Here is a 27041-nt window from a genome sequence, read left to right as displayed (position 1 = left end):
TGTTGTATCTCCAGCAAAACTCTCGCTTTCCGGCACTCACCCACACACACTCACACAGAAGTCCGCCCTCCGGCAGACAGCACACACAGATACTCAAGTGAAACGGGCGGATGAGCACCGAGTCGAGGAGAATCCACATCGAAGACGTCGTCGAATCAGTCGAGAATCTGTTGGCGAAGCGTGCGGTCCGATTCGGTTTTTCCTGCTCGCGTGCTCAGGAAGCAAAAGAAAAACAGAACGGCAGAAAAGCAAAAGCAGAGGAGCCGCCACTTGGAGCGACAGTTCCAAAAATCTGTCAAACTATACACGTATATCTATATATACCCGTCGAATAGATAGTGCCACAATTTTATTTATAAACCGCCTATATTTATTTTGGATCAAACTTGAGGCGAAAGCAAAAGTGTTTTAGGAATTCGGCTGTGTGTCTAGTGTGAAAATGCCTTTGGCGAAATTGTGAAATCCTCGCGTGTCAAAGTCAAATAAGCAAAGGGATATATAAGTCGCAAGAGAAACCGTACATATATCCCGCCATAATGCCGACTCTCGGCACCAAATTCCTTGCCTGCCTGCTGCTCAGCTCGGTGATCCTGGTCAGCGGTCAGTTCGAGCACTATCTGGACAGCCTGCGATCCTCCGAGTTGTACGAGTTCGCGGAGGGATCCTTGGGCAGCATCCAGTACCTTCCGAAGGGCGACAGCGAGACCATCGTGCTGCAACTGGAGCAGCCCATCAACTTCTACGGGGAGCAGTACGAGCAGCTATACGTGAGTAATAGCCCCCCTCCAACTGATATAATCCAGAGTTCAATTCGGCTACAAAGTATTGTGCACTGAATGAATTTTCGCAGCTCGCAGTGATAAGCTCGCACTGATAGGGAGCAATCAATATGCAAATAAAGTGCGGTTCAATAGTTTCTACACTAGAGTAATAGTGCTTTTCTATTTCTATTCGAGGGGAACATGCTTTGTTGTGGCCCGCGTATTTATAGGCGACATTAATTTTCGGCAAAACATGACAGGTCGGACATCGATTTCCACACTTTCCCCACACTTTGCCAGTTGTAGGTGTCTCAATATATCCGCAGCTACAATCCGCAGCCACTTGAGGGTGGTCCAAGACCAAAAAACCAAAAACCGAACCCATTGATGTCGCTTTGCCGCCTTGGCCAACTGCCAGATGCCAGAGTTCTGGGCATCCACATCCACATCCACATCCGAGTGCCCGAACACCGAGTGTCTGAGTGGTTTCGGCACTTGGCAGCCAAAGTTATGAGTTCTCCGAATTGAGAGTCCACCGCGTGTGTCGCCTATTTTTGAACGCCTTTTAATCTGCTCTGCATTTTGTTAGTTAATTAGCTGAATTTATGTGTCTGACGTAGAGAAATAGCACGCGGCACAGAATCGAAACGGTTCTTTGGACGGAATGGCCATAGAAATCCATAAATTTCACTGAAATTCCTTGACGGAATGGCCGAAAAGATCAGAGAAGCCAGAGTTGCAAAGCTCTCGGGTCAAATTGGTGTCGAAACCGTTTCGAAGGCGTAAAAATAGATCTGTCATATTCCAGTCATAAACTGCGTGTGAAAAACCCCTCATTTAAATTCACTCGAGTCCCATATTTTTATCAACTTGTCCATTGTTCCTAAAAGTTAAATTTAAAAGTAATTTCAAACGCACTTTTAAAGACAGCAATAAAGCAAAACAAAGAAGTGGTGAGGTTTTTTCTGCACATTTTTTAAAGTCTATTTTTCTTTTTGAAAATATATCTTTCAGTATCAATAATTTTGTCCAAAAGTTGTATGGCTTTTAATTTTTTATTGCAATAAATTGAGTAGTCTGTTTTATTGTTATATCAAAATGTTTTATTCAAATGTTTATAATCGTTGACCTTAGCAATTTAATACTATACACAATATTTGTTTTCTCAACAAATTTAATCTTTCCAAATCTGGAATATTTGAAATGCTTAAATTAGGCCAAGCAGGATTGAAGTGCTGTTGTTTGCTCACCCAACCTCAATTTGGCCTACATTGCGGCCTGTTATTTGTACATGTGGAGTTAGGAATCCGTTCAAATCACCTGCCAAGATGCCGGAATTCCTCGACACATTGCGTTTTCCTGCAGAGATGAGCGGAGCCCGTGGTGCCACAAAACAGACATGATTTATGCTGCGGCGTGTCGGCAACCACAAGAAAGGCATTTTCCGAACACCTGTGCTCCAATTCCGCGTTGTTTACTCAGGTTGCCAGTTGTTGTTGTTGTTATTGAATTGCTGGAGATGCAGCTAAATTTAGAGCGATCGTTAGGCGGATGTCGGCCGAGGACTCAATTAGGAATCTCAGCAGAAGATCACTTAGCATTTATGGATATATCGGGGGCGTATCCCTTCGTCGGATCATTTGCCGCCTTGTTAATGGTTTGTTGTTGTTTTATTTCCGCCAGGAGAATGCCCATTAGGAGTTAAGTGGCCCGTTGGCACTTCACGGGGCGCACCAATTTCCACGCCATATGGAGGCCAAGTATTTCCACTTCAAACGATCCCAAGTGTAACTTCCTTATTTCTCTACACCTAGAATAATTCTTGGTGGTATCTTTGAAATGTATCTTTAACACAAAATAAATTCGAAGTATTGAATTGCAAGTACTTCCACTTCAAACGATTGCAAGAGTAACTCCTGATTCTCATCCGTTTGCAAAAGTGTTCTTGGGTTTTTACAAAGGTATTAATACAAATAAAAAGACTGTTGATTATTAAATCGCAGTTTCTTTCAATTAAAATGGTCTTAAGGAAAACTTCTACCTCCCAAGCATAAACAATGCATTTCAATAAAATAAAGCATATAAAGATTTATAATAAATGTTATTTGTTATTGATTTTTTATTATTCTTTCCCCAGATCAACACCAATGGCATCCTCACGTTCAACGTGGAGTTCCCCGAGTACCTGAACCAACCCTTTCCGCTGGAGTATCCCTCGATAGCTGCCTTCTACTCGAATGTGGACACCAGCAATAGTGATGAGGGCACCTCGATCTCCTTGTTCGAGACCAGGGAACAGGAGGTCCTCGATAAAGCATCCAGCCTGGTGCGTTACGGCTTCAGCAGTCAGCCGGACTTCGAGGCCCACCAGGTGATCGTGGCCACGTGGCGCAATGTGGGCTACTTCGACTCCAAGACGGACCGCCTAAACACCTTCCAGGTGGCTCTGATCGCCGGAGAGCAAAATACCTTTGTGCAGTTCATCTATCCGGAAGGTGGACTTAATTGGCTGCAGGGCGAATCCGCAGAATTGGGACTTCCGGACATTCGTGCTCAAGCGGGATTTGTATCTGAGGATGGACGCTACTACAACTTGAATGGTTCCGGATCCGAGAATGTGAGTTTATATATTATTATTAAATAATTTATAAAAAAAATTTTAAAAAAATCAGTTGATTTTAGGAGCATGTAAAATCGTTTCCCTTTTAATGACTGAAAAGCTATTTTTTAATCGGTTGTATTATATAGGGGAGAGTGGGGCATTGTCGTCACTTTTTTTTTAATTGCGAAATTTATTGATAAAATAACTTATTTTTATCATGTAATATACATGGTTGGATTCGGAAAAGATCTGGCTATAAAATGCAGTAAGTATTTCGGACATCCTCTCATTTGTTTATTAATACGAAACTGTTATCTGAAAGAAGGCAAAATTGGAAAATTGAAAAATCGTGGGGCAAAGTCGTCACCCCCCTGGGGCAAAGTCGTCACATAGAATAATGAATGCAAATATAGGTACCCATGTACACAAAACTATTTCAACTTGTCAAACACACATTTATTGATATTCATACATATAAAAAAGTGGAACACTATATTTTTTGCAAAAATTTGACACATTCAGATCTAAGTGAAGGATAGAAAGCAAAAATCACCTGTGAGTGCGCACCATTATGCTGCAAACACAAAAAAAGAGAATTTTATTTTTGTTTGAAGAACATTTTGGAGAAATTATATTTTATATTTAATACTTTACATAAACAATCACAAAACAATAATAAATTGATACGAGTTTGTATTTCAGTCTGAGATAATACAGTGACGACTTTGCCCCACCCGTTGAGTGACGACAATGCCCCACGCGACTTTTTTTGATAAAAACATGAATAACAAATGGAAACTCGAATCAGCTGTTACACAACCTACCATCTCGTGTTCGCCAAACATTTCTCAACAATAATAACTTACCTTTATACTTCTTTGATCGAAAATGTACTTGGAAGAAAAACAGTTCTGCGCCGGAGAAAAATTACTTTTGAGGCTCCGAAACACTTTCTGATGAATAAATAATTATACATAACCTTTAATTCTACCAAACTCCGTCTGTAATGTAGGAATAGTGCAATACACTTACGCTAAAAAAATTGGGTTGGTAGCCCTTATATTTTTTAAAATAATAGCGAGTGACGTCTTTGCCCCACTGACGACATTACCCCACTCTCCCCTATAATTTCCGAATTGTGAAACCAAGGCAGCGAGAATCGGGTATCGTTTCTAAATAGTTAATATCTCATTTCGTGGGTAGAAATTTTAAGGTTAATTAAACCGTATTCGAGTATAGTTGATTTAAAAAATCTGTGTAAATCTGGTTACGTTTTGAGTTTAGAATAAAAGTTAGACAAACAAAACCTTTATGGTCTTTTAAAAATCGTTCAGCTTAAATCGTTTAGGTTATATGAGTTCTTAAAGCGTAAAAATTAGCATATAATCAAAGTCAATATTAAAAGATGTATATTTTATAGAATTAAATATTAAAATATACCTTCTTTCCATTTCAAGGCTCGTTTCCTGAGCGAGAGCACCAACCTGGGTGTTCCCGGAGTCTGGCTGTTCGAGGTGGCTCCTATCGAGCCAGAGCAGAACGTGATGCTACCCGACAACGAGGAATCCCGCACAGAGTCGCCCGCGTTGGCCCAAAGCTGCCAGGCGCATGCGCACCAGTGCCACCAGAATGCTCAGTGCCACGACAAAGCCGAAGGATACTGCTGCGTCTGCGAGCAGGGATTCTATGGCAACGGCAAGTCCTGCCTGGCCAACGATCAGCCGATCCGCGTGTCGGGAACGCTTTCCGGTGAGCTGAACCACCAACCCGTTAACGAGGAGGCCAAACTGCAGTCGTATGTGGTGACCAGCGAGGGTCGCACCTACACCACCATCAACCCGTTGACCGCCGAGCAGGGTGCTCCACTCCGATTGGCCCTTCCCCTGCTGACCACCGTGCCCTGGTTGTTCGCCAAGTCGGTGGGCGGAGTGCCCAATGGCTACCAACTGACTGGCGGCGTCTACACCCACGTCTCCCGCCTGCAGTTCGACTCCGGTGAGAGTCTCCTTGTGAACCAGACCTTCGAGGGTCTCAACTTCTGGGACCAGCTGTCCGTGAAGATCGAGATTTACGGCGAGGTGCCAGAGGTTCCGGCCGAGGCGGTCCTCCATCTGCCGGAGTACGTGGAGCAGTACACCTTCGAGCGACCGGGAGAACTGAAGTCCGTGCAGGTGCACAAGCTGGAGATCACGGCGGAGCAGCGAGTCCTGGGACTTCAGGTGAGCTAAGATCTTAACCATCAAGCTATTACAGGGGCGGACGCAGAAAAAATTTTGGGGGGGGTCCGATCGAAAATTTTTGTTGTTTGGGGGTCCGATCACAAATTTTTACGTTTGGGGGGTCCGATCAAAAAATTTGTTCCTTTGGGGGGTCCGACCAAAAAAAATTTTAGTTATTATGGTTGAAAAGCCGTGTGCTGTAAGGAAATTTGAAAAAATCTGAGATTTTGGGGGGTCCGGACCCCCCGGACACCCCCTGCGTCCGCCCCTGAGCTATTAATAAGATGTATACCTATGGTCAGAAGTTTGTAACCTTATAAAAGAAACATTTCCGATCCTAAGTGTTAATTTTATTGATCACACGTTAAACATATGTCCGCCTATGCATCCGCTTCTATGTTTTTTCTATTTTAGTTAAATAATTATTTGTTTAAAACATTCCCAATCAAATCTGCAGTTTAGATTTATATTTTCCTTATTCCTTACAATTTAAGGTGGAGCAACGTATCCTGTACCGCAGCTGCCTGCGAGATGACGAGGCGGATCCGAGTGCCACACAGGTGCTGCAGAAGATCTCGAAGGTGGCCCTGGACTACGTGGACCGCGACCAGGCGCTCCGCATTGGAGCAATGAGCAAGGTGGGCGTGACCGCCGAGACGAATTCCTGCAACGATGGAACCGCCGAGTGCGTGGAGAACTCCGTGTGCGTTCCCTACGAGGACACCTACCGGTGCGACTGTCTCCACGGATTCGCCGCCCAGTTGGATGAGCGTGGTGTGGAGGTTTGCCTGGACATCGATGAGTGCGCTGCGGGAACCCATGTCTGCGATGAGAATGCCATTTGCGACAACACGGAGGGCGGCTTCAACTGCTACTGCTCCCAGGGATTCGAGGGCAACGGCTACCGCTGCCTGTCCAACAGCACCGCCGACAACATTGAGTACCCACCACAGGGTCATGATCATGAGGAGTCCACTGCCGATCCCAATTCAAGCACTCCAGGGAACCAGGATCAGGATCAGGAGAGGGATCTCGAGCGGGAAAGGGAAGAGGAACGGCGAAGGGAGGAAGAACAGCGAAGGGAGGAGGAACGGCGAAGGCAAGAGGAACGTGAAAGGGAGCAGTATCCCCATCCGGATCCAAATTCTGAGGACCAGGTGCCCCAACACCCCGACGAGTGCTACGTAAGTGAAGCAATAAGTTACACTTTTTTATTCAAGTATAAAGGGAACTATAGTATACCTTTTTAATAGAAAACTTTTAGAAGTTCAAATGTTTGGATTCTAGACCTATGTTTTACAATAGAAGTTTTTTGTTTATTTAAAGTTTTTTTAGATCATACAGATTTAGGCTTAAAATTGTTTATACAGATTCTTTTAAAGTCTAAGGTCATGTTTTTACCATCAAATTTAACCATTTTACAATATCATAATACAGCGCTGCTCGAAGGACGCCGACTGCTACAAGGGTCGCTGCACCTGCCACGAAGGATTCGAAGGAGACGGCTACAGTTGCTCCAACATTTGCGTGCATGGCGAAGTTTGGGAGAACGGACGCTGCGAGCCCCTTCTGCTGGACAGGCACGATGTGGAGCCAGTCTGCGATGCCCTGGGAGAATGCAGATGCCCCTATGGATATGTTCTTGCCGAGGACTACATGCGCTGCACCTTCAATCAGGAATATGATAGCGAAAGGAACTCCGATCTTAGTAAGAGTGCTAAAATATAATAATAAATATATAAATTGTAATAATCGATCTCTTTTATAGTTCCCTGCGATGTGGACGAGAACTGCCACATAAATGCCACCTGCAACTGGTATGAACAGGAACTGCGCCACATTTGCACCTGCAAACCAGGATTCCGAGGCGACGGCTACTCCTGCGAGTCCACCAGCGATGATTCCTGTGATGTTGTGAGTTAATAAAATGAGATTGTAAACCAAGGAAAACCCTAAGAAGGCATCTCCCCTTTTGAATTCAGGTAGACATCTGTGATGTCCATGCTTCGTGCGTCTTCGTCGACGGAGTGAAACCGGAGTGCCAGTGCCAACAGGGCTACACAGGAGATGGCTTCCGTTGCCAGTTGGCCGCCGAGTGCCAGTCCAACGAGGACTGCGGCAAGAATTCCCTCTGCCATGAGGGCGTCTGCCGCTGCCAGGCGGACTTCGAGCGGGACATCAACGACCGCTGCGTTCCGGCGGGACAGTGTGGGACGGTCTTCTGCGGACCGAACGCCTTCTGCCGCTGGGATTCGGTGCAGAGCGTCCAGTTCTGCGACTGCCTCGAGGGATACCAGGGGGACGCTCTGAAGGGATGCACCAGCAAGCCCTTGTCCTGCCACGTCCTCAACAACTGCGGCATCCACGCCACCTGCGAGCCAACAGAGTGAGTACTAAGTAATTCAATTAAAGAACGCTTAGACAGCATTTGGTATCCAGCCAAAATAGGTTGCAAACTATTCTGTAAAGAAGGCATTAATCAATATGTAATAATATTAAATATTTAGCTGACAAAAATAATCATAAATCAAGATCAACATTTTAGAAAACCAATTTGCAATTATTTCTAGCAATAATTTACCAAAGTGCAATTGTACAAACTTTCTAAAATAACCTATATGTATTTAAAAAATAATGAACAGTTCTTAAGAAATTATTATCAATTTATATTGACTTCTCAATAAATAAATTCTATTTAAAAACTTCGCAAAAATTATTTAAAATAGTAAATTGATATATATTTCCGCTTTTATTTTCTTTTTTCAGAGACCCAGCTAATTATGAATGTCAGTGCATTGCTGGCTTCAACGGCGATGGATACGTTTGCATCGAGGAGCAGAACTGCCTGAACAACCACACACTGTGCGACTTGAACGCCCAATGCCATTCAACCAACTCCGGATTGGTCTGCGTCTGCAATCCAGGTGAGTTGCGTTCCAAATCCATGGGATGTCTGCTACTTCTGTTGGTTTCACTGGGGCCGAGTGGTCCGCTCTTCAAGACCACTCCGCTGTTGTTCGCAAGGAGCGCAGGAGTTGAAGAAAACGAACCCGAAAATGGACAGAGCCAAAACCACGTTGAAGTAGCCATTGTTGCGGTCCCAAGTCAGTGGATGCATGAAGAACTCCCTCATGGACTGAAAGTGCGTAGGACGCTTGAGTGGGTCTTCAGGTTTCTTGGGGGTAAAATTTTGCTGGTTGAAGGAGCGCAGGTTTTGGCTTTGTTTCCGCTTTAATTCGCCGAACGGCCGCCATATTTTGGTCAGCAACTTCTGGGTGTTATGCATGCCTTGTTGGAATATCCGGCTAAAGTTCTTGGTTTTTCTGTGCTATAAAGTAGAACTTACCGGTAGATTTAATGGGAAACTGGAAATTTAGAGGAAAAATAATAAATTTACACAAACAAAAGGCCTGCGAAAGACAGTTACAACTGGGTAAACTGCGATCGGTATAACAACATTCAATTATTATTTTATTTTTCAAATTGCGAGAGATTTGTAATATAAAACCAAAAAGGAAGCTTATAGCAATAGCTGGTTGATAACGCTGACTTTATGAACATTATTTATTTCCCTATTTCAGGCTTTTATGGCAACGGATTTACATGCCAGGAGCGCCAGCAGCAGGACTCTGATTTCCTGATCGTCAGCCAGGGCGTGATGATTGCTCGAGTTCCCCTGAATGGACGCAATGTGAGACCCATTTCGGTGGCCCAGATGGCCATTGGCTTGGACAAGGATTGTGTGGAGGGTCGTGTCTACTGGGGCGATATTTCTACCAAGAAAATCGTTAGCGCCAAGTACGATGGAACCGATTCTCGTCCCTTTATTACCACAGGTAGTTTAAAGACTTTTAAATCCATAAATCAACATCTTAACACTCTATTTTGCTATTCTTAGATATCGAATCTCCTGAGGGCATTGCCATTGATGTGATCTCGCGCCGTCTTTATTGGACAGATTCGGCCAAGGACACCATTGAGGTGGCCAGTTTGGACGATCCTTCTTTGAGGGCTGTGATCATCAATAAGCAGCTGGTGAACCCACGTGGCATTGCAGTGGATCCTTACAGGGAGTAAGTATCCGTTTCCTATAACAAAATACGTTTTAAAAAAATTATAGCCAAATTTAAACAAATATTTTATATTACCCCAATATAAACCCTCATAGGATTTTGTATCCAATTATTAACATGCTCTTTTACCTTTAATAGGAAGCTTTACTGGTCCGATTGGGACCGCTCTTCGCCCAAGATTGAGGTGTCCAACTTGGATGGAACTGGTCGTGAGCTTCTTTTGGGCCAGGATGCGGTTACCCTGCCCAATTCCCTGGTGGTCCTCGAGAGCACTGGTGAGGTGTGCTACGCGGATGCGGGAACCAAGAAGGTGGAATGCATCGATGCCCAGAGTCGCCAGATCCGCACCATTTCCAACGAGCTGTCCTATCCCTTCGGCATCACCTACACGCACGATCAGTTCTACTGGACGGACTGGACCACGTAAGTTAAGAGTTTTCTTCTATAACAGATCTTGCTAATAAGAAGATATACTTATAGTAAAAAAGTGGAGATCGTGGACAGCTTGGGCACGCGGCAGAAGGCCATTCAGCCGCCCTTCTTCGGCAGCCACAAGATGTACGGAATGACGGTGGTGGAGCAGCACTGTCCGCAGTACCAGAGTGCCTGCCAAATCAACAACGGTGGCTGCACGGACAACCGGATCTGCCTGGTCAACCGACTGGCTCCCTCCGGAAAGAGCTGCAAGTGCACCAGTGCCTCCACCGGATGCAGTGTGCCAGCGCCCTTCCCCGGCTACTAAATTTACTATTAACTCAAGCCGAAGTTATTTTTCGATACGTATACAAGCACACACCCACAAAGCAATTTAACCAAAGCGCGTAAAAGAATCGAAGTAAACTAAACTAAACTAAATTTAATTAACTAACTAGGAGTGCCGGTGTGCCATTTTATGTAAAGCTACTCAACGAAGAATATTTAATAAAGAAAAACAAGCCTTACAAAAGAGTTTATTTATTGATTAATTAAAAGAAAACTTACTAAGATCAAAAATATTAATCCTAATAAATTAAAGAAATGTTTAGTATGTTCATATTGATTGAATAATTTATTTTAATTGTCATTAATTTAGAAATTATACTATTTGGGAAAAAAGTGGAAAGAGATCATTTTAATGGTTTAAATTGTTATTCATTTTCTTACCTTTGAGTGATCTTAATTTTATTTATACAAAAAACTTCCATTTAATAATTTCCAACTATAGTTTGAGTTTATTGTGAGTTCTGTTCGGCATGCCTTAAAGAGCACGGATCCGATAAATATTACAGCAAGTTTATACCCTAGTCCACACTAAATGTACGAGTACCTCTAATGCTGCAGCCAATGCCAGTTGCGGTTTGGTATGGTAATCTACTTTTGTACATTGAGACATCGATTCGATCTATGTGGTAGACGCAGATATACAGATACATAGGTATACAGATCTATATAAATAGGTTTCCGGGGTGCTGGGCAAAAGCTTAACTAGGTATTCTTTTCGAGACACTGGAATGCATTTCATCGTCGTCGTTGACTAAAATTCCCTTATAAAACTGCTTTAAGTGCGTTTAACTAACGTTTTTAGGTGAGTGTGAATGTTGGTATGTGGTTGTGGTTGTGTAGGTACATTGTTTGCTTGGCTACTTCCTATAGAGTCTATAGTCTATAGCTGGGATCGAATTGAGTTAATAGGACGTGGGTTGCGTTATGCTACTGGGTTGTGTTAGCTCATTGAATTTGGTACAGTTGCCGATTCGACACTCGATCCTCGGTCAGAACTAGCCTTAATTAGTTAACTATAAACTATGTCCTAGATTCTGTTGTCTTTCGATTTAAGTTTTCTCATTAGGTTCTAGTAGTTTGTTTCGTTTTGTTTTTTGTTTTACTTGAATGCATGGTTGGTTCTTACTTAAGTAGTCTATGTACAAATTCTTTGATTTATTTTAACATATATGTATACATATTTCTGTTGATTTTGTAAAGCATTAGAGTATACCAAAGCCCGTTCCAATTTATGTTATGAAAACCTTTTCACTTTCTTGGTTTTTTGTTTCTCCTCCCTCCTCATCATCTTCCTTTTTTCCTACAATTGTGTAAAACATTTCTAGTGGTTGATCTGAGTTTGTGTGTGAGTGTGTATAGTACAAGACATCGATAGCACCTTCATATATGATCTATATGGGGGTTTCGTGGGTCACAGGGGAAGGTCCTTCCGAGCGAAGGGGAAGCTGAGCCGAGCTAAAAGCCCAGCCAAGTGGTCATACCTAAGGTATTTACAGGGGTTTAAGCGTTTAGGCCCGATCTATTTGATAGTTTGCTACGTCCGGCTCCTCGGATCGAATTTGCTTACATCTAGCCTTCATCGGATATATACAGCTTCAGTTATACAGTTTGCTAAATCTTCGTCCTGCCACCTAACCAATAGTTTAACTACATCTGTTGTTCCCAAAACACAATTTGCCGCGGCTTTCTTTTGTGCAAAGCCGACATAATCAAAGCTTAAAACTAATTGCAAAACTTGCAATGTACAATATATTTATATATATCTACGATCCCTAGGGATAAACCGATAAGCACGCGCCTCCATCTAGTGAACTACTAACTAAACTGGGACTCGAATTGGTTTAAGTTGGGGGAACACACACCACAGACAGCCTTTTTTTTGGGGTGGGTGGGTTTTTTGGTTGTTCTCGGTTGTTGTTTGGTTGAGGCTCCTAATACTTTCGCTCCGGATCGAACTTATCTCTACGGGTGTGTCTGTGTGTGCCGGCCGTGTTCTATATCCACTTGTTTTTCGACATGGAGGAGCGGAGTCGGCGCCCCCACATCAGGTTGTATCATACGATCGTTCCCTGCAGATGCTGCGGAGAGTTGACCTGCGACGAGGACTGCTGGCCGAGGGAGTCCTGTGCCTGCAGCGAGCCACTGGCTCCGGAGGAGGTGCTGGGTCCTGGTCCCAAGTCCGCCGTGTTGATGGCCAGCGAGGAGCTGGCTCCCAGCATGCCGCCGGTGGAGGAACCCGCTCCAGAGGGATTGATGCCACCACCACCGCCGCCACCAACCACGCAGGGAACACCCAACATGGGTGTGGGTTCCTCGGGCGGGGTAACCTGCAAGGATATTTGGTTCTACCAGAAAGAGTTAATCCCCTGAAGGAAGCCACTGAATATCTGATGAACCCACCTCCATTCCTATGCTGCCATTGAGAGAGATCTTAATGGGATTACTATGGTTCGTGGCCTGCATCAATGTGGTGAAGTGACTTATGCCGATCTCCTCCAGCGACGACTTTCTCCGGCCGTGGCTGACGCCCACGCTGGGAAGGCCCTGTCGCAGGGACGAGGATCGACGCAGCAGGATATCGTTGTCGATCTAAAATAGAAGCAAGCACAGGGAACATCCACCAATGAAGGCGATCATTAGTCGGGTTAGTTGGCCCAAAACCGAGTCACTATGATACCAACAAAACTCAATTACGTTTACACATACAAATTGGCTATTTTTGCAGTTAAAGTTAGGTTAACTTTTTAGTTACATTTAAATTGTAAAAAAGAAACGAACACATTAAGAAGAAACACATGAACTTTAACTCGAAATGCGACTCGATGGTTGAATATTATCTTTATCTTATTTAGGCACTTGGATGAAAAGTGGTTTTTATTTCATGAGTTCCTTGCTTTTAGTGATTATCCTCTGGGTGCGAACTATGACTATGATTTATTGCTGTTGTCGATTGTTGCAGTTGTTCTTGCGGTTGCTGCTGTTGGTTGTTGCAGTTGCAGTTGCAGTGGCTGCCGTGCTGTTTGGTGGAGTGTTCTGCGGCTTGAGTTTGGAACGTGTTCCCAGAATTTTAATGCTCAGTGTGGGAGTGCAAGTGCCTGGCCCCCAACAAAAGGGGTCAAGGCAACACGGGGTGAACACATTCGTTTGTTTTAGCCAATTTGTTTGGAAATTAACAATAAAACCAAGCTAAGACTAAGGTGTTAAGGAAGTTAGTAGTGTTAATTAACTCTTCGATGGCGTTTATGCTGCATTTAAATAATTTTGAAGGGTTTTGAAAGGTTCGAGGCAGCATTAAACTCCATCAAAGGTTTTCAATTAAGAGTTATTGGAGTTTGCCAACAAAAATCGAACAAACCAACGTGAAAACGTGAATCGAATCAAACCAAACAAACAAACAAACATAGAGAGGTAAATAGAGGTTGTGTGTGTGGTTTTTGGGGGTCGTGTGGGTGTAATAGGAATAATAGCCAACCCGCAATGAGTTACTCCGTCCGCGCTGATTGCCAACCACCGTCGGACTGTCGGGTAGAGAAAGAGAATTCGATTTAATTTGCTGCATCGGGGGGCTACAGCGCTGCGAGGATGATCCATACCCGGCCAAGGTCTGGACGCTCTGCATCTGCATCGGGTTCAAGCCGGCGATGCCCGATCCCCGGCGCGATCCAGCCCCGACGGCGGTGTTGGCCATGTTCATGTTCAGGTTCATCTGCGGCATCTGGGGGCCGCACGTGGCGCCCAAGTTGATGTTCGAGCAGAACGATATGTTCGACTTGCGGCGCGAGTTGTGCCGCTCGAACGTCTTTTGCGCCGAGAACGGCGACGGCCTCACCAAGTATCTAAGTAGGAGAGAAAACAATTTAACAAAGCCTTAAGAAAATCTGTATCCTATATTGGAATATATTAAATGCAGATATTAAAATAGCAGGTACATTAGATACAGTCAAGATAAACAAACTGACTTTATTAACATATTTATGCCCATTTATGTACGTTTTTTTACTCGGGTGTTTCCACAAATAAAATATTTAAGATACATAAAACTGCCAAAAATATAATTGAACAAGTGATAGAAAGTCAAAGTACTTAATTTGGAACATATTCGTAAAGACTGAATTTTTAGACAAGAAAAGACCCTTTGGAGAGAATCTTTTACCAAGAGATAAATAAGCCGCCTTTCTGTTAAACAATTCAAACTTGGTAATGCCTAATAATTTAATTTTTCTAAGTTTTCAATTTCAATCGCCTCGATACTCACATGAGATCGCCCTCCTCCAGTTTGAGATCACAGCTCGGGTTGATTATCACATAGGAGAGGTGGTTCCGCTTCTCGCTGACGTCGTCGTAGTCGATGGTGGGCAGATTGAGGGACTCCATCCGACTCCTCACGAGGTTCGCGATCTCGGCTCGCTCAATTTGCTGGGCGTGGTTGTCCCTCGCCTCGTCGGCCAGATTGATGGAATACTAGAAGAGTTTGGCACTTTCACAACACAATATCTTGGGGTACACAAAAAACATCAAGTAACAAGCCAGTTGGGGTTTTACTTCCATTCAATTATTATAATTGTATTTAGATTTACTATAATTAAGTAAATACCCAACTTGGCCCGTTCCACATAAAGCTAGCTGATCCTGAGTGAGTGTTGTTGTTGTGCTGAAATGCAGACGGATGGACGGTGAGTTTTTTCGCTGACCGATGGGCTTCATCGTCGCTTGCTCGTTTTGTTTAGTTGTTTTAGTTGCAGTGTGTCATGCTACCATACAAAGAACGTCATGCTGCAAAAGCCGGAATGGAATCGAGACGGACCTACCTGGGGACCCGAACTTAACCCAATACCTTTGACCCTTGACCCCGTTTACCATTTACGCCCCATTTTTCGAACCACTGGTGTGAAATGGGAAATGCTTTCGGGTGTCGAGTTGCTGGCTACTTACGGATGATCCCTTGCGCTCCGAACAACCGCCGAGGCAATTGACGGACCGCTGGCGCTGCGTCTGCGGGCGGAAGCTGCTGGCGCCACCTGTTGCCGACCCCGGCGGGCGGTAGGTGACCCCGCGCAGCATTTCCGTCGAGTCCTTCGTCGAGTCGGGCGTGCCGGTCTCCTCGTCGTACTGTGGTTAGGCATGCCCATGATTTGTTTGGTTTGGTGTATGCAAATTCGAGTTCGATGAGTTCGGTTAAACACAAAATGATTTACATATTTAATTGGTTTTTAATTGAAATGGCAAATTGCTTTCACTGCTCTCGGTGTTCGAGTATGCATGTAGTATCTATGTACGAGTATGTGTATGGTGGCATGGTGGTTGAGTTGAGTTGTGGCCTTAGCAAAATTGTTAACATTTAGGTTGTTTAGGCATGCCGTGAAAGGGGGGAAACTCGCAACAGTCCGTTTCCCCTCCTCCGCTAACGGTGAAATTATAGAAATTTAATTGGGGGAACTCAAAAAACACCCGAGTTATTGATTTAAGAAGCCGGAAAGCAAAAGTTTCTCAACCGAAAACGATAAAAAAAATCTCTAGAAAAGAAGGTGCTGGGCAAGCATTAGGCGGTTGTACTTCAACTGGGGAAAAAAGGGAAAGGCAAAGTTTCGACTGACGGGGGAGTACTTTTTCGTCTACTTTCCAAGGTTGCTCTAGTCTAATTAAATTAATTTCGTGTTTCATGTTTGCCAATTAACCCAAAGACGTTCTCCCTTCGTTCGCGCGGCCGACTCTTATTGATTTTCAAATCGAGCAAGCATTTTTAATGAGCAACCAGCGAGCGCCTCGCCGAAGGGACACTAACTTTGAGTAATTGGGTGAGTTTCTGCAAGCCAGACGAAGGGGTTTAGTGAAAGCCGCAGCTGCAAGGCCTCGCACAATAAGAAGCTAAATGCAATCAGCTAATTAAAAGGCGGCATGCAAACAGCAACGGAAACGGAAACAGAATTAGAAACTCAAACTGAAACTGAAACAAAACCGAAACAGAAACCGAAACGAAATTAAAGCCGGGAAAGCCAAACATGCAGCAGCCAACAGGTCACGCAAAAAGGAGCAAAAGGAGCCGGAATGGAGCTACCACTACCCACTCCCAAAAGGACAACAACTACGACTAGACTACACACAGTTACACACAACGATTTGGAGGCCAGGCTAATGGGGCAGGCAAATGATGTTTGTATGAAGAGTGTGTCTGGTATTTTCGGTATTTCATGGGTATTTTTGTTTTGTTCTTTTTTTTCGCATTTTTTGTTTTTCTTTTTTTTGTTTTTTTTTCTTTTTGCTTCGGGGAACTCACTGCGTGCGTGTGCGTCAGGTCCAATACAAACGCAAATCAATTGTTCAATTGGTACATCGGGGCGTATGTGTAATTTGTATGATTAGTTTGCTAATTTCATTGACCTGATCTAAGATATAATATGTAGGCTCACAGAACGCCAGCTAATGGTTCGTCTGTCTGATCTGATTTCCTATCGGATGATGAATGCTGTGACGGCAAAAGAAATCGAATTCAAAAACGAAACGGGAATGGTAATCTTGCAGCTCGATTGCAGCAAGGTCGGAGCTACTGGAAAAGTAAACAAAATTAGGGGGGCAATCTGAACCGGGAGTGGGAGTCGTAATCGGAATCAGAATCAGCACGCTATGCTTTATATACACGAATATTAATATTCTGGAACGGAGGAATTTACTTTAAACAGGGAGCAAATCGCTGCTAATGGCGTTTATAAAGCTTATATATAAGACAAGTCTAAACCATTTGGACCGTTTACTGATACAAGTTAGAAAGGCTTATATATACTTGGATATATTTATATATATTCAGATAGAGAGAGAGAAATAGCGAGAGAGGGATATGCACTTAACGATATTGGAGGTAAATATGCAAACTTCGTATGATGAACAGACTTCAGACTCAATGCAGTTAGTAGTAGTAAAGCGTAAGCGTGTGATTGTTAAAACAAAAGTTAAAACGAGGAGATAGTCAAACCAAAAACCAAACCAAAACCAAAGGAACTTCGATTAGGCCTCGTCTTCATCTGGGGTAACTCAATTACGTAATTGGCAACTGAAGTCAAAAAAATTATCGTTTTCTGGTTGCTTTAGTTTGTTTTGTTTTTTTTCGCTGTGTTTCGGTGTGTGTACCTAATCGCAGCTCGAGATACGAAATATTGTGAGCAAAGACAAGTAAAAGGCTATAGTTAGAGTAGAGCTAGGAAGATAGAGTTAGACATAGAGAAACAGAGAGATATAGTCAGGCTATAGTGAGTGGGCGAGCGATTGATTGATTGGTTGGTTGTTTGAGTGAGCGTGTTAGTTGGGTTAGAAGTACATAGATGTCCTGCCAAATTGGTGGATTCCTGAAGCTTGTTTGTTTTGGTTTCTTTGATCTTGAGATTCGAGTTTCGAGATTGGAGATTTGACGCTTTGCCTTGGACTCACCGATGGACGCAACCGCACACAATGCCTGCTGAAGGCCGAGAAGGGTCCCCATCGCTCGACCGGCGAGTTACTCACATGAGACGTGTCCGCATTCGAGGTGTCCTGCGTGCGGTAAATGCCGATTGGTATTTCGCAGGTCGTCGAGCAGAGCTTCTGGTACAGTCGCCCATACGTGCGTATCCACATGTCGTCCTTGGTGATGCGCATCTGCAAGGGATTACTCGGTTTCATCCAGACTTGCTCCTTTCCTCGTCCCTCCAATGATATTCACTTACCGAGGTGAGGAAGCCACTGCCCGGCGCCTGGTCAATTCCGAGGAGCAGACGCACAAAGGTAATCACATAGTCCTTCACAAAGGCCTGGTACAACAGGGTGTCCAGCATGGAGGCACTGAACACCGCTCCCGCGGCGAAGGGCAACCGGAACATGTACGAGATGTGCGACCCGCGCTCCTTCTCGCGCTGCAATTAAGTGAGCGGCAAATTAACCAAATGTCGCCTGAGTGGCCGGGTTAGGAGCCCGCGCTCTACCGACCTTCTCCATCTTGCTCAGGTGCAGGGCGTACTTGTCGTGGGCCCGGAACTGCATGAACCTCATGTTGGAACTTTGGGAGAGCTCCGTGATGCTCTTGATGCTGGGAAAGAATCTGAAAGGATATGGGATAATAGGTTGAATGGATATCTTTGAAGTTTTAGTATGTTTATACCCTTGCAAAAGAGATTTACTCACTTGAACATATTCTGCACAGCCACAATGGTGTTACAATCGGAAAGGGAGTCCTCCTCTGCCGAATTGGAGAGCTCTTTGTTGACCACCACCACACTTTCGGCCAACGTGATGCCAGCTCTCAAAAGGTCATCCAGGCAATCAATAGAGCCCAGCATCCAGTACACCTAACCCCCAAATTAATCAGTAATCCCATAAGTATACATTAAGTAATCAACCCACCAATGGAAAGTAGGAAAGGGCATCCAGGAAAGCCACGTCTGGTCGTCGCTCCAGGAGCAGGATGATGGGGTTCAGCGAGGTCTTCGACCGAAAGTGAGCCCTCAGCGGGATGATGAAGTTGTAGATGCCGTTGGAGGCGTAGTCCGCTGCCAGGATAATCGTCTTGTTCTGCCACTGGTACTCCTTGGCATTCCGATAGCTGCAGTGTTCGCAGACCTGTTTTTCGAGAGTCGGGTTGCGGGTAATGAAATGGCCTGGCTGGAATGCCATGTGCAGAACGTCTCACCTGAGCCAGCTGCAGACAGCAGAGGGGCTTCTTCTCCTTGAGCAGGTAACAAAGTGTGGGACTCACTCCTATAAAAGGTGACACCGGCGGAAAACCCTTGACGATGCTGCAAAGGCATAGAGCTCTTGGTTAGACGTGTGCTTTCCCGGCGGACAAGGCGATGGGCTGCAGGTTGTCCGGATGGGTGAAGGGTGATGTGTGTGCGAGTGGGGAAAGCAAGCAGATTGTGCTGGGATTCAAACGATTTAGCTACGATAAAGGAAGAGGGAAATTGTGTGGGAAACTGGGGAAACTGAGGAAACGGGAAAAATGCAAACTACGAGCAGATCTAAAGCATTCACACTACGAATTAACAGAACGGTGAGAAACTTAAAGTGTGATTTCCCGAGGCCCTGCAGTCCTGCAATCCAGTCCACCTACAATCACTGCGGATGAAGGCAACGTTTGGCTGCCCTTGGAAATGAATACACACAATTGAAGCCGAAAAGCAAAACAAAGCCAAGGAGCAAGCAGAAGCGAATGCAGATGAGATGCAGCTCGGCACCAGATGACGGAATCTCGAGTTGTTGCTCAGTTGGTCCAAGGTAAACGGTGGCTGTGGTGGCGACTACCTCGTCGTCGTCATCATTAAAAGATGTCCTGCGGCAGGCAAACAAAAGCAACAACGAACGAACGAGCGAGCGAGAGAACGAAGGAACAAACGAACAGCAACAACAACGAGACAAGAACTCTTCAACAAATGGCGTGTGTCCGCAGAATGTCCTTGCCGTCCCATCCCATCCCATGCCCCACTTGTTACCCCTCCCCTCCTCAGACTTACCAGGAGTAGTCGTAGACCCAAACCGGACGCACCGGTCGACGTGTCTCTACGGAACTGCTCGACGTGAATGCAGTTGCCCCACTTCCTGCCACCGCCGCTGTTGTTGTTGCTGCTGCTGCTGCTGCTGCGGTTGTTGTCGTGGTGGTGGAGCAACTGCAGGAGCAGCACCTTTGCAGCTGCCTCCGGCGAGCCGCCAACCTGGCCAGGGCTCCTCCACCCAGACCCAGACCCATTCCCACTCCCATTCCGGTTGCCATTCCGGGAACCGAGCGACACTCGCTGTCGCAGCTGAAGCTCTTCTTCATGACGCGCCTGCGCAACTGCGGCAGATGCTCCTCGGATGGCAGGGCGGTGGCAAGATCCACGGAGTCCGCATTCGTGGCGGAGTCACCAGGGGAATCTCCGAGGTATTGAGGAGCAGCAGCAGCAACAGCAGCAGCGGAAGCAGAAGCGTAACCGGAACCGGAAGCGGAAGCCGAGGCTGTGGCGGTGGCATTGCAGAAGCTGCAGCCGCGCTGATACGAGTCCTCCGAGGAGCTCATGATGAGCGAATAGGTGCGCGATTGCGGAAAGTGCCCGCCCAAGCAGCTGAGGCAGAGTGTTCGATTTTCGTTTAGTTCGGTGTGTTTTCATAGGATCGGTGGTTACAATTAGGGGAATGTGATGTGTGTCTAGTGCTTAAGTACAACATATAAAGTTTACATACAGCTAGGACTCTCAATCCAAAGCGATCCATTAAATTTTATATAGAAATACCAAAAAATTTTAGAACAATATAAATGTGATAAATCATTGCTAATTGTTCTAAATCGGAAAGTAATTGCTTTTAACATTGGAGAATTATTTAAAATACTTAAATGCTGTGAAAAAGAGTAGTAATCTCGAAATTTTCAAGCAATAAATATTGTAGCATTAGCAAGTATTAAAAATGATTAACTTTGAAACTTTCACGATAAAGCAAAAAATCTCGTAGAATCTGGAAATATCAAAAACTATATTTATAGCATTATGCTTCTTAAAAAAATAGTTGTTTTTCAAGAAGTTCGATCGCTTTGGATTTTCAAGCTCAGTCTAGCATGGTCTATGTACACAGATTTATGTTCGGGGTTAGTTTCTCTCGGAACATTTCAGCTAAGAAGTATAGTTAGTGATACATATAGGTGGTACAATCGGGCGGGGTGTTAAAAGTTATGTCGACAGAGACTCTACTCTAGGAAGGAGGGATTTCAGTGCCTCGGAAAAGTGACTAAAACGGGAACTTTCAGGAGGCCATTAAAGGGGCGATACTTACGCAATCTTCTCGGACGGCGAACGCCAGGGCATCTCGTCGTCGATCTCATCGTCACTCTCGTCCCCCTCCTCGCCATCGTCATTGCCGGCGATGCTGAACGAGGAGGAGGTGAACATATCGGGCACGGGCAGGATCGAAGGACGTCTACTGCCTAAATCAAATTATTTTTATAATTTATTAATGTAACATTTTATAATAAAAAGAATATATTTATTAAATGAAGAATCCAATATCAACCAAAGGTACGATTTTAATTTTAATTTAGTTTGGATAAATTGTGTTATGTTTTTAAATAGATTATCTTATAAAATTGTTGTAAATTTTAATATCACTGGCTTGCCTACCACTTTAGTTTCGAGCTCATATAAAATGTATTTATACACTCCTGCTTAACTTACCCCTCCGCTGGTTGAGCACATCCGGACTGAGCAGGTTGGGGTTGTTAGCGAAGGGCACGTCCAGGTGGTTGCCCGTGGTGGTCAGCGTGGCGGGGGTGATGCTCAGCGAGGTGCCCATGCTGTGGGCACTCCCCAGTCCAAGGCCACCGCCCCCCGATCCGCCGGCCATGCTGGGGGATCCCATTTGCGGGGGCGGGGGCAAGGTGGTCGTGGTTATCGTCGCCGCCGTCTGGGTCACCGTCGTGTCCTTGAGGTTCTGCCGGGAGTCCGAGATTATCACAGCCGTCGGATTATCGCTGGCTGAATTTTGGGAGTTGGGAGAGCGAAAAGCGCAATTAGTTCTGGCCAACTTGGCGATCAATATCCATTCTAATTACAGCTACTTTGGCGCTTGCTATACAGGATAAAATGTCCACTAATTTTAGCTGAGCAGCAAAAATGTGACAGAGAAAACGGCGAAAAAAATGGGCAAAGTGGGCGGGTGGGCACTTTTGGGGAGAATCTACAAGACAAACCTGGGAAAACAACTCGTTAAAAGTCCTCGACAAGCTTGCACTGGCCGGGAAACTTTCGGCAAAGTGATTAAGGTGCAACTTGGCCAAAATGTTGTCTTTCCCTTTCTGCCAATAGTTTCTGGTTACTTAATTACAGGGGCGACTTTTGGGAAAAAAGGGTGAGCTACTTTGCTAATGTTTAAGTTGAGCGCACGACAAGCTAAACTATTTCAATGCAGCTAATTTACACGAATTGTTGCGTGAGGTTGATATACTAACTAACTCGTATATACATGTGTTATTTACAGCCATTTCTAGACATTCGAAACTCATGCTTCACACATACAAACACCAACACAAACACGGAGACAAGCGGAAGAAGAAAATGATGGGCGGAAGTTGAAAAAGTGATGTTTGAGCAAAAACAACTACGAAACGTGATGAAGAAGCCAAGTAAAAAATGAAGCAAACAACAAAAATAGTTTTGCATAGTGGGAAAAGAAGAAGAAAACAGGAGAAACGGCAAGGCCAGGCTAGGTGTGGTCATTAGGGTGGACCTTAGTTAGCAAATTCTTTGTTCTTAAATAGTTATCTTATACAAGATTAAAGATTTCTGTGTAAGAAACATATTTACAAAAAGCCAGTAAACAATATTTTTTCTTTTTGAGATAAATATAATGAATTAAAATAAGCTTAATGTCAGTACAATTCAACTTTATCTTCACTGTGCATTATCTTTGAATTGAAATTATGTATAATGTTATGTCTTAAATTTTTTTGATAAATATTTTCATTGATATTGAAATGTTATTTGATTTTTATGACCTTTACTCAGGCTGTTTAAAATGAAACGTGTACACAAAAATTAATTGCTGTGCATCAAATATTTTTACAAAAAAACTTGCGGTATATTGTCTGTGTATTTAAATGGTCCACCCTAGTGTTCATGAATGGATTTCTTATTTGCTCGTGTATGTGAGGAGAAGAAATGCAGAAACGGATTTTGATGGCTGCGGAAATGTGTTTTGACATGGGTAGCGGAGAATGTGAGATACATGGGGGTTTTTAAGGGCAGCAGAAGCTTCAAAATCGGGACAGCGAGAGATAAAAACTGCGAAAGATATAGCTTGGATGGGAAAAGGTCGCAGAATCAGTTTTTTTTCTTTGGTGAGTGATAGAGTTAGGCAAAGAACGTGAGTGAAATATTTGTGTTTTGCTTCATTTTTTTTTTTGTTTTTTCTTAATCCAAAGATGCGGGTTTTGTTGACTTGCAGGTTTGTTACTTTGGTATTTTCTTTGGGGGTATTCGGTATTTCTGGTGTCACACTCACGCACAAATAGTGATGCAAACTCGCCACTGTCTGGAGTTTGCATTGGCGGATGCGATTGCGGATACGAATGCGGATACGGTTGCAAGTGGGTGGTGCCGGTGGTGCCACCACCACTATCGTAACTGGGACTGTGGGGCACACGCACACAAACAGACGGCACTGGTGGTGGTGCGGCTGCGGCGGTTGAGGTTGCATTTATTGTTGCTGTTGTTGTTGATGCTGATAGTAATGTTGATGATGTGAAGGTGGTGCTAATTGTTGTTGTTGTTGTTGTTATTGTTGCTTGTACTGTTGTTGTTGTTATTGTTGGATTTGCTGTTGTCATAGTTGATGATTCAGTATTTTTTTTTTTTTTTTGGTTTTTGTTATTGTTGTACTTAGGCGACATTCACACATTACATTTAACGATCAAACAAGTGTTTATGTGTACTACGGAGTAAAAACTCTTTAAAGATTTTTCCTATGCCCTACACCGATTTCTAAGCCGATTCAATATGGCAATAATAAACTTTCAATTATGAACAGTTATAAATATTATCTTATTTAATCCCCCAGCAAGGTTATTTTTAAAATTTGAAATGCATAATTATATTTTTTTGAGTCTAAGCTAATGCAGAATTAAGTCAGCCATATTGGATTGAAAGAATAATTTTTTCAACTATTTATGGATATGTTTATTATGTTGGTATGTGTAATATTAAAAGTCTAATGTTGTGTGTTTGGGTGTGTGTGTGTGTGTGGGGCTCTAGACATAAGCTAACCTAAAACAATCCCAAGTGAGACCTAATGTCGGAATAAAATTCCTAACCTAATATTTCTAAATTGGAACTAAGTTGTATTTAAAGGACATTGCCTTCAGGATCTAAAAGCGTGTATTCCAACCGCACTCAAGTGGTTTATTAGTGTTCATATATATGTTGTAAAATATAACAAAGCGGTTAGGTCACTCCCTCATAGGAATATTTTAATTAACAAAGTGGAACTCACAAAATGATTAAAGTGAAAAGTTTCACAAAAACACAAGAGAAGAAAAAACGAAATGAAAATCGGGCCAGGCGAATATAATGATTAACGTTAATTCGAGACAGACTCGCTCACAAAACAGACACTTAAAGCGTTTTTCGTTTCATTCAGACAAACCAAACGAACTGAAAACTCGGGGGAAACGACAAAGAAAAACTTTTAACTCAGCCTCAAAAATAAGGATAATCGGATAAATGTTTAAAGAGAGAGAAGGAGAGAGAGAGATAGAGCAAGAACTTGTTGCTAAATAAGGAAAGCTTATAATTCATATATATCATATTTATGTTCGTATGTGAATGGATATATATAGTAGTTTGCTCATTCATTCGCTTGAATTTTGTAATGGTTGAACCTCACACACACACACACGCTCGCACACACGCACACACATACTATATGTGGTTCTATAGCGCGGGTCTACCCACCAGTTGCGATTGCGGGGTGGGGGGAGGCGGACGAGGAGGGTCCTGCCCCGCCCCCCGCGCCACCCGCCTCCTTGCCAGCTGCCGCTGGGTCCGATGTTTGATTTTGATTAACGACAAATGCGGAATTCTCCTCCTTGGTGATGCTCATGTAATAGCACGTGTCATCCTTTTTCATAATGTGCCTGGGTCCCGGATTCAGCAGAATGGTTTCCTCGTAGAATTCCGGCAGCTCCGCCGGACGCACGCCCACCAAAGCCACTCCGTATCTGACAAAAGGGAATGGGCGGGTTTTAACACGAATTCCGACTAAGGAATGGGGATTTCGGGCGGGGCTTCCCCGGATTAAACAACAACACTCACTTGCGATGCGAGTGAAAGCTGGCGTAGGTGAAGCTCTTGCCCTCGTACTCGCCGAAAAATCGACTGTCGCCGAGGACAATGTGGTAGATCTCGTTTCCGGAACACTTGCCGTACAGCCGATGCCACTCCTCCGGACTCTGCTGGCCCTCCCTGTAGTTCGGATACATATTTAATAGAAAACTGTCTTTCGATTCCGCGGTTAGGCTCATGTGAAATGCATGAGTCACGGCCCACTTGGTGACCCAATTAGCATTCGCTGACATCTGATTAACCCCGCTTTTCATGACCCGCGACCACAGCTCACGGAAACTACACTTAAAGGCCGCGTTTAATTGAAACTTTCCGCGAAAACCGCCTTTCCCTTGAACTCGACACGTTTTCTGCGTTAACATAAACACTTACTGACGGCGAATAAAGTTTTTGTTTTTCCCCTTCTTGTCGCAAAATCCTTTTAATTAAAACCGGAATTTTAGATTACATTTCCGGCATGTGAGTGCAGAGCGGGGGAATCAAGTAATCGCTTTGTTGCCGGAAAGCTCATTAATTCTTTATTTACTTTTGCTTTTCTGGCAAGTCCAAAAAACCAAACTATAAATGGACTGTGGAAGTAATTCTCTGGTATATTTGTTTAGTCTATATTTTTAACCATCAAAGCTTCCTTTTGATTTATTTATAAATCCAAGCCAGTTTTTTTTCAAATAACTCTATCGGACAAATAAATATTGCAGAGCAGAAATATATGTATGTACAGTACACACAAATGTTGTGTTGCATATAAGTATGCTATACTTTTTTAACTATTCCTTTTTTTTGACTCTATTATTCATTGGATTTCTATATATATCTATACAAACAACTATAATCTAAATCTTGCTTTATAGTGCTATATTTTTAAAGCACTTCCAACCACTTTTTCTTGTTGCGTTTCTTGGTTAACCAGATTAAACTTTCACCCCGCTTCTGCTGGGAATTCCCCCCAAGGAAACCACATTCAATACGCAAGAAGTACGCTCTGAATCAAGGCTTTTTCATCTAGCTTATGCATTTTACCGCCCACCCAGAGATAAGCTAAATTAGCTGCCCCACAAAAAAATTTATATATATATACGCATTGTATGTATAAAACCCGAGGAAAAACGTCTGAATGAGCAATCAAGCTGTGACCTGACCACCGACTCCGCCGGTGACGTGAGGCATCCAAGCGAACCGATGACGCAAAGCGGATAGAGAATTTTTTGCATGTGTGCCGGTTGGCAGCGAGCGATTCGCAGTTGACCTGCTGGCGAAACCGGCACACGGTGCGTATACGTACTGGCCGCGAGAGGTGTGGAGGAGCAGGGTGACCAGAGTGCTGGCGCCGGGACAGGTGCAGTTGTTGGCCAGAAGGGCGTACTTGAACTCGTCCTCGCAGACCACGTGCTCGGCAAACTTCACATGCAGCTTGTGCTCGGGCCTGCGAAAATGCGAAAATGCGGAAATGCGAAATGGAATTTCCGCAGGATTTACGATTGGTTGCGTCGCACATTTGACATTTGCCAAGAGCAGAAGAATAAAATCGAATTAATTCGGCATGCCAGTAGCCTTTCGTTACTCACCTGAAAATCTGCACATACTGCGGCACATTCGGTGCAAAATCCTTGACGGCCCAGGAACGCAGAATTGTGTGCTCGTCGGCGGCCGTTTTGTCCGCATAATTTCTGGCCGCCAGGATAAAACACGCCTCTGCCTCGTTCATTCGTGCTCTTGCCAAGTCGCCGTCCTTCAGACAGGAGCCCTAAAATAACGTAGGTTTTTCCCCCAGTTAGTTACCAAAGTATAAGCCGGATTAT

At 44.1% G+C, this 27041-nt stretch overlaps 3 protein-coding genes across 3 annotated transcripts in view; 1 reads left to right on the top strand and 2 right to left on the bottom strand.

The window, feature by feature from the left end:
• Window positions 1-147: 147 nt before the first annotated feature.
• LOC108096840 (nidogen) lies at window positions 148-10603 on the top strand. Its single transcript, XM_017198751.2, has 12 exons — window positions 148-767; window positions 2899-3378; window positions 4821-5582; window positions 6077-6766; window positions 7020-7290; window positions 7351-7496; window positions 7565-7968; window positions 8349-8506; window positions 9164-9418; window positions 9481-9655; window positions 9794-10078; window positions 10136-10603. Exons 1-12 carry the CDS (start codon window positions 537-539, stop codon window positions 10395-10397), a joined length of 4119 nt encoding a protein of 1372 aa, XP_017054240.1. The 5' UTR covers window positions 148-536; the 3' UTR covers window positions 10398-10603.
• On the bottom strand, window positions 8443-9049 carry LOC108096841. The gene is made up of 2 exons (XM_017198752.2): window positions 8929-9049; window positions 8443-8870 (listed from the first exon to the last, which is right to left on the bottom strand). Exon 2 carries the CDS (start codon window positions 8866-8868, stop codon window positions 8554-8556), a length of 315 nt encoding a protein of 104 aa, XP_017054241.1. The 5' UTR covers window positions 8869-8870; window positions 8929-9049; the 3' UTR covers window positions 8443-8553.
• A 240-nt stretch (window positions 10604-10843) lies between the features above and the next one.
• Window positions 10844-27041, bottom strand: part of LOC108096647 (potassium channel subfamily T member 2) — an 80099-nt gene continuing 63901 nt past the window's right edge. Inside the window, 18 exon segments of the mRNA XM_043208302.1 lie at window positions 10844-12762; window positions 12818-13006; window positions 13890-14253; window positions 14673-14878; window positions 15350-15526; window positions 17837-18043; window positions 18112-18297; window positions 18371-18482; window positions 18566-18729; window positions 18785-19000; window positions 19071-19176; window positions 21182-21332; window positions 21580-21879; window positions 23405-23719; window positions 24853-25118; window positions 25213-25362; window positions 26525-26665; window positions 26808-26986. Coding sequence (XP_043064237.1) covers window positions 12472-12762; window positions 12818-13006; window positions 13890-14253; window positions 14673-14878; window positions 15350-15526; window positions 17837-18043; window positions 18112-18297; window positions 18371-18482; window positions 18566-18729; window positions 18785-19000; window positions 19071-19176; window positions 21182-21332; window positions 21580-21879; window positions 23405-23719; window positions 24853-25118; window positions 25213-25362; window positions 26525-26665; window positions 26808-26986 — 3720 coding nt within the window. The 3' untranslated portion in view covers window positions 10844-12471.

Source organism: Drosophila ficusphila, unplaced genomic scaffold, assembly GCF_018152265.1.
Source record: "Drosophila ficusphila isolate 14025-0441.05 unplaced genomic scaffold, ASM1815226v1 contig_414, whole genome shotgun sequence".
NCBI lineage: Eukaryota > Metazoa > Arthropoda > Insecta > Diptera > Drosophilidae > Drosophila > Drosophila ficusphila.
Note: the sequence above shows the minus strand (reverse complement) of the source record. Positions and strands in the feature narration are given on the sequence as shown.

Excerpts from the sequence above, each read along its gene's own strand:
- LOC108096840 (XM_017198751.2), top strand. The coding sequence starts at position 537 with ATGCCGACTCTCGGCACCAAATTCCTTGCCTGCCTGCTGCTCAGCTCG. Across the intron at positions 5,583-6,076 it reads AGCGAGTCCTGGGACTTCAG|GTGGAGCAACGTATCCTGTA; the intron begins GTGAGCTAAGAT and ends TTACAATTTAAG. Across the intron at positions 7,969-8,348 it reads GCCACCTGCGAGCCAACAGA|AGACCCAGCTAATTATGAAT; the intron begins GTGAGTACTAAG and ends TTCTTTTTTCAG.
- LOC108096841 (XM_017198752.2), bottom strand. The coding sequence starts at position 8,868 with ATGCATAACACCCAGAAGTTGCTGACCAAAATATGGCGGCCGTTCGGC.